The 6,568-nt window shown below is 36.4% G+C and overlaps 1 protein-coding gene across 1 annotated transcript; it reads right to left on the reverse strand.

Annotated features, from left to right (window-relative positions):
* Nucleotides 1-1,895: 1,895 nt before the first annotated feature.
* Nucleotides 1,896-6,247, reverse strand: LOC110420911 (uncharacterized). The gene is made up of 3 exons (XM_021434314.2): nt 4,842-6,247; nt 3,949-4,147; nt 1,896-2,729 (listed from the first exon to the last, which is right to left on the reverse strand). The coding sequence occupies exons 1-3, from the start codon at nt 5,718-5,720 to the stop codon at nt 2,191-2,193; spliced, it is 1,617 nt and encodes a 538-aa protein (XP_021289989.1). The 5' UTR covers nt 5,721-6,247; the 3' UTR covers nt 1,896-2,190.
* Nucleotides 6,248-6,568: the final 321 nt, after the last annotated feature.

A 6,568-nucleotide genomic window follows, 5' to 3' on the forward strand; every position in this document is an offset into this window, starting at 1 on the left:
TTTGAAAATATAAGAATTCAACCATTAAATATATTTTGTAAAATAGGGTATGTTAATCGATACGTTAAATGTTCAACTTCAAGTGGACCCAAGGAATGTGAGAACAAGATCAACCTTTTATTTCTTTCTAATAGGGCTGGCTCTAACTATCTTGAAGCCCAATATAAGCTACTTTTGATGCATTTCTCAGCAATGGGTCAGGCTCCAAGATTAGGCCTAGGTTTTCATGTCGAGTCACTCAAAGTCATGCCTTTTTTTGGCAGTCTAGTAGTGGCAAGATAAGACTAGACGCATCTCAATCAAGAAATTTAGGTTGCAATTGAGCCAAGACATGACCATATGAAATGTTGGGTGGGGCCTTCATTCAGAGAGTGCTACCTTTGGCTGGAGAAGTGATCAGATTGACCATGAAGTGATAACCATTGTTGTTGTGAATTATGAATTATGATTTCTTATTATTCGTTTTAGCTGAAGCTTCTTTGCCAATGTTTTGGATTATTATCCGAAATTATTTATCTGTCTTCTTCATTTCCAAAACATGTGACTACTGATCGACAAATGCATGTTCCCTCTCTCTGTGCTTTTATTTTATTTAGGAGCAGGGTTAAAGAGTTGTCATATATCTCATTGGGATTTAGTTTAACAAATTAATAATTTGATACAACATTAAGAGGACATGTAATCGTGAGATTGAAAAACGCAAATAACTATGTCTAGAATAATAGGCTTGTTGAACCTCCAGAAGCTGAATTGGAACCAGTTTTATAATGTAGTTTGATCATGATAAGAATATTTAGTACCAACTAGTTACTCATATTCATATATTTTATAATTCATAGATGATTTTATTTTCCTAATATATATTTTCATAGATGTTATATGTTTAATATTTAAATAAGCTCCCATGTCACCAACATTTGTTCAACTGTCAACTCGTAATATATAGTTATTGGTGTTATCGTATCTCCTTTTTGCAAGAAACTAAAATCACCATCAATTGCAAAAATGATACTTGATAATAAGATGTAATGTTTTACAAGCTGAAACACCGGAAAGGTAAATGCAGGATCATCCTGACAGAATTTCCCATAGCTCCATGTTCCACTCTTCCTTTTGTAGGGGCCATTTCCCTTTTGAACCTAAAGTTAAGAATGTGAAATGTAGGTAAGAAGCACTGAATATTCTTCTTCTAAAAGCAATGGCTTTTGGTTAATGTTGCCGGTATCCTTTTTTCTACCTCATCAGCTCCACTTCAAAAAATAGTCAAACAAGGAAGATTGGAAGGTGCAAAATTACAAATAAAAGGAAAATTGATTCTTCAGAATAGCTAAAATCTAGTCATATAACGCTGTGTTCAGATGGATTGTCCAATCAGTGGCAAAATTTGCTTGCTATTACCAGCACAGCAATGTGACTCTTAACAGTGTCCCTTGTGTTGTCGTTTATGTCAGAAAGAAACAAATCCTTTAATGACCAAGATAGAAGATGTGTGAAGAATAGTGTTTTCCTTTTTGACAATTAATTTGGAAATAAATTAAAAGAAGAAAAGAGACCAATAAAGAATTCCTGGTTGTCAATTATACCTTGCTTGACAAGGACCCCCAGCCATATTCCTCGCTTCAATGTTGCTATTCGTTTCAGCACAAGGCAGCCAAAAGCTTTGCCTACCCTGAATGATTGATCAAACCCTGATCATTAATTGCTGAGAGGATTCTGTTATATACTGTAACACGCAGGAGAAATTATAACCATAGAGTTCCAGCCAAGTTAGTAGGCAGATGTGTTCTGCTTATTAAGAGTTACCTAATATTTAAGTTAGGGGTAATTCTGAAATCTGAAATCTGAAATCTGAAATCTACTCTTGCTAGTATAAAGATGAAACAATGGGAAGAGAATTGTTGATCTAGAAAAGTATGTTAACAAACATATAAAGAGCTAGGAATTGTACATATCTCATTAAAGCCAGGATCCATACACCATTACACCCACTAAATACATGATTGCATATACATAATACCCTGCTATTCTAACCCAGATCCTTCCTGCTTTCCGGATACATCTTTCTAATTAGCCTATCACTTCAGAGCAAGTCAGACTGTACTCATCTAATTAATGTGGATTAAAAAAATGAAAGAAAGTGGAACCAAAATTCATTTTTAACATCATCTTAGCTTTCAAAATTTTTCCCCATCAAACCCCAGTTAAACCTAGTTCTTCTGACAATTCTTCCATCAGTAATCCGAAGATAGCATATTCAACTTCCAGTGCTGTCTCTCGAATCTGCCCTTGAATATTTTTCCACCCATCAAGTTCCCTTCTGAAATCTTGTTCCACCATCATGTCAATGGTGTTTGATTCCACCTCCTTCCATGACTCCAACCTTTTACAAACCCTTCTAACCACCACTTCTCTGTCGATGTAGCAGTTTTGCTCTGTCCCTTCCTCAGCAACCAGATCTGATACTAGCCCTTTCATGCCTTCTGGGATATATCTTAGACTATGGAAGCTTGATTTAAGCACTTCTTGGACAAAGGCATCGACATTCATTTCACTATCTGATGAAGCTGACTCGTTCTCAATTTCCTCTTCTTCCTCTAGGTCACAAATACCATTGTCATCATTATCATCATCTTGCTCTTCTTCTAACATTCTTTTCTCTAGTTCAATTGGATCCAATTCGGCCAGTTTCTCAAATCTACGAAGTTTATGCAGCAGCTGCTGCTTTGCTCCTTGTGACAAAAACAAGGAAGACCAAAAAGGACATCAGTATTCTGGCAAACTGCACCTACTACTACTTCCAATGCAGAATACATTATAGTTAAGATAAGCTTAAAATACGTGCAAATGATTTTATTTATATACACTATTAGTTTTTCCATATATTTGAAATAACAGTTGTGAGAGGAAAAGTTCAAGCGAATTTAAAATCCTCGCTATAGAGATAATCAACAGTTATTAATGGTTTAGAGCTTTAATCAGGGAGAAGATTTTAAATTCAATGGGTTCCACCAGATTGAAGATGCTGACAATATTTTTAAAAACAAAAAGGATAAATCCAGAGAGGAATAGATGGGGAGGAATTGCCATATTCGTAAATCCAAGTGAACTATGACAATAAAGCTAGGCCATCCACCATTAAAGAGCAGGGCACAAGCAAAGTTATGACAGTGACAAGGAGTAACCAAACTCTTTTGGTTTTAGGCTTATAGTCGAATCTGAATTCAATTCAACCTGCCCCAAGCCTTTAAGTTTGAAAGTACTAGAGACTGAAAGTATATGGAATACTTCCTCCTAGTTGTACAAGAGATGGTTTAAATGCCTTCTGCCTCAATTATTTCAGTTCCTTGCTCTTAAGGGTAAAAAACATTAGTGAGGCAATCAGCTTAAAATTAACTTGTCCAACAGAAGAAACAATTGGCTTGATCAAAAGCCTGAAGTTTCCAAAATAAACCCTGAAAGCTCAAGAAAACCTAAGTAGATGATTACATGGTCCAACACACTGAAGAGTAAAAGAGTACAAGCACAATTAAGACAGATCTCCTAACTTTGAAATGTGGGTCACACACGAAGTTATGACAAACGTTGGTGTCTGCTTCATCCAACAGGTCACTTTAGCCTTACTTGATGTACAAACTAAAATCTAAACTGGCAACAAAATTTTCTATGGATCCCACATTATATGCCATCACCAAAAGCTGCACCGATTTGCCCAAAATCTAAACTCACCCCACATATTGACTCAACAACTTTTTACATATAAGAGATCAAAAGATTTAAACTCGAAGTCTCTTCTTGAATAAGATGTTTATATTTAGCTATCAAATTAAATTATGGCTCGGCAAACAAATTTGAGCAAATGCATGAACATGGAATTACTGCTTACTGATGAAGACCTCACAGACGGAAGGAATGGTACCAAAATTAATTGAAGTGATTTAAAAAACGTACTTTGTACAATTGCATAGCTGCATTCAAGATCGAAACCATCATTCTCATCATCATCATCATCATCATCATCCACGTGTCTATCGTCATCGTCCTCGAATGGAGGGTCCAACACAGAAACAGGACTGCATTGTTCTTTTTCTTCCTCCTCTTCTTCTACTTGCAATTTTTTTAAGCTCTCTACTTCATAATTTTCCTTGTCCTGTTACAATTCCATACAACCACCTTAGATTAAGACCTGTTATCCTTCAGATAACATTTTACAATATGGTATTAGTTAAAATTCCAAAAATTTTATTGGTGAAGAATTAGAATGAGAGTTGCTATACATGTAATTGATAACTGATTGGATTGTTGACTTCCCTTACCAAAATTTTTAGGAGAAAAAAAAGAAACATGCAGCTGAATTTAGTAATTTAGAAACAGTTGTCTGATTTTGGTGATGGGAGCCTACAGAAAAAACAAAAATGGATTTGTCCTTTTTGGGAAATTACTTACAGGACAAACTCTTAATAAAAATAAGATTTGCATGGCGGACGCATGAGCAAAAGTATATGCTTAACAAACATACAAGTAAATGTTCGATAAAATGGCTAAATGACATATATAACCCTCAATACCAGTCAAACCAACCGAAACCTTCCAACAAAAAGAAGCCAAGACTAGCAGGGCATATTTGTCAATTCAGATCAAATTCCGGCAAAATTTGCAGCAAAGTGATTTCATTGCCGACAGTGGAAGCATGTCAGAGAACTCAGGCATCTGAGTCACGAGTTCACTTAAATACTCTCCCAAAGTGAAGAAGCTTTAAACAGACCAGAGTAGCAGTTTTGAATAACCACCAATTGATTAATAAATTTATTTAATTTGTAATCTTCTCAATTAAATGTACTAACCTGTTTTTGGTCGCGACTGGGGGATGTAGCCGGGGACGAGAAGAGGGGTGTCCGGTGACCAAAAGAAGAGCTTCTTTGAAGCACAAAGTGAAAAGGGCTTTCACAAAAGTGCTTATCAGAAGAAGCAAAAGCTGCGTTATTTTCTAAAACATCTTTGGACATGAAAATCTCTTCAAAATCCTCGGATTGACTACAGCTACTGGAAGTATCTAAATCCATATCCAAGGATTTTTCTTCATTACTTTCTGACCAAACAGCACTGCTTGGCCTACCATTATAAGAACAAGAAAACCCCATTTCACAACCACTTTTCTCTTCCATTGCTGAAGACATTTTCCTTTGGTTTTGATTGCTTTTCCCCACAGGTGAATCCCACCTTAAAATGTCTTTGACTGAAACTTTAGCTCCATCATTAGCTATTTCATTCTTTCGGTTTCTGTTACGGTGAGTTAGCCTCTTTAGAATGGAACCAAATAAGCTAAAGCTACGGCCATTGTTTTTGCTCTGGGGTTTGGTTTTTGATGAAGATTGCTTTTGAATCCTGAGAGCAGCTTCAAGCAGCAGAGCTGCTGTTCTTGCTGGGATGTGAAGAAAGATGGCATTGGGGCTCTTGCAAGGGCTTTTAGCTGGGGATGGAAATTCAAGCAATGGAGACTTTCTGGGGTCTGGTGAGTCCTGGAACGAGAAAAAGCAAGCATTTTTGCAGAAATTTGAAGGAAAGTTTGAGTTTTGAGAGATGGGCTTTCGTTTCTTGATTTGAAGATGAGTTTTTGGTGAAGGATTCTTGAGTTGACATCGCCTGTCAGCAATGTAGCTCTTCAGAAGAAATGGCTCTTGATCCTCTTGAAGTAACTCATGCAAATGCTTTTGAGCCATCATCAAACAAAAAAGGCAATCTGATTTTCCTTTCTCTTGAGCAAAAGAAGAACTTGTAGTAATATGAGAAAGAACAATATCAACAAGCTATTGATTTCAGCACCATGAAAGAGTTGAAGAGGTTTCAACTTTTAACCAGAAAATGTAGTGCAAAAGCAAAAGGGGAGGCTTTGAAGGAGAACAAGTTGGCTACAAATATAGCTAGTTAGAGGAAAAAAAAAAGAAAGGGAAGGAATGAGGAGACTTCCTGATTCAAATCTGGAGGGTTTATAATATCGAGGCAAGATAGTGATAAAGAAATAATTATAAAATAATACTAGGATTTACACCAAAACAAGAACAGAAAAAAAGAGGGCAAAGAAAGGAAATGGCTGCAAATTGTAGGTGCTTTGAAGGCAGTACTTTAAGTTATATAGGAGAGGATCTGGTGTCTCCCTATATCTCTCTCCAGTGTCGACATGTTTGAAGGGAGAGAAAGAGATAAAAAGTAAGTAAAATTGGGCTCTTTTTTGTCTTAAGAGACTACGAAAAACAGTGACCATAGTTGGCAGTGTAAAAAAAAAAATTGTGTTTCTCTGTAATAAACAATTACTGTGTTAATATATATATATATATGACTGCAAAAAGAAACAGGGGAAGGAGGGGACGGGTAGTCACAGGATTTGCGAGAACTGCGCTGCTTGGCTGGCTGGAACCAAAAAGGATCTTTCCACGTCCTTCACATCTTTCCCGAGATTTTGAGAACCAGCATGGCCGTGGTTGGCTCGTTTTCATCGTGGCCATTAATTGGGTTCTCTTTGTTTTGTTTTGCTATGCTTAATTTTCCCATTTTTTAATCCAAATTGGACTCA

This window comes from Theobroma umbraticum, unplaced genomic scaffold, assembly GCF_002168275.2.
Source record: "Theobroma umbraticum cultivar Fairchild unplaced genomic scaffold, ASM216827v3 scaffold_86.0, whole genome shotgun sequence".
NCBI lineage: Eukaryota > Viridiplantae > Streptophyta > Magnoliopsida > Malvales > Malvaceae > Theobroma > Theobroma umbraticum.

Coding starts and splice junctions, on each gene's coding strand:
- LOC110420911 (XM_021434314.2), bottom strand. CDS start 5,720: ATGATGGCTCAAAAGCATTTGCATGAGTTACTTCAAGAGGATCAAGAG. Junction 4,148..4,841: donor CCAGTCGCGACCAAAAACAG/GTTAGTACATTT, acceptor GAATTGTAACAG/GACAAGGAAAATTATGAAGT. Junction 2,730..3,948: donor CAGCTATGCAATTGTACAAA/GTACGTTTTTTA, acceptor TTTTGTCACAAG/GAGCAAAGCAGCAGCTGCTG.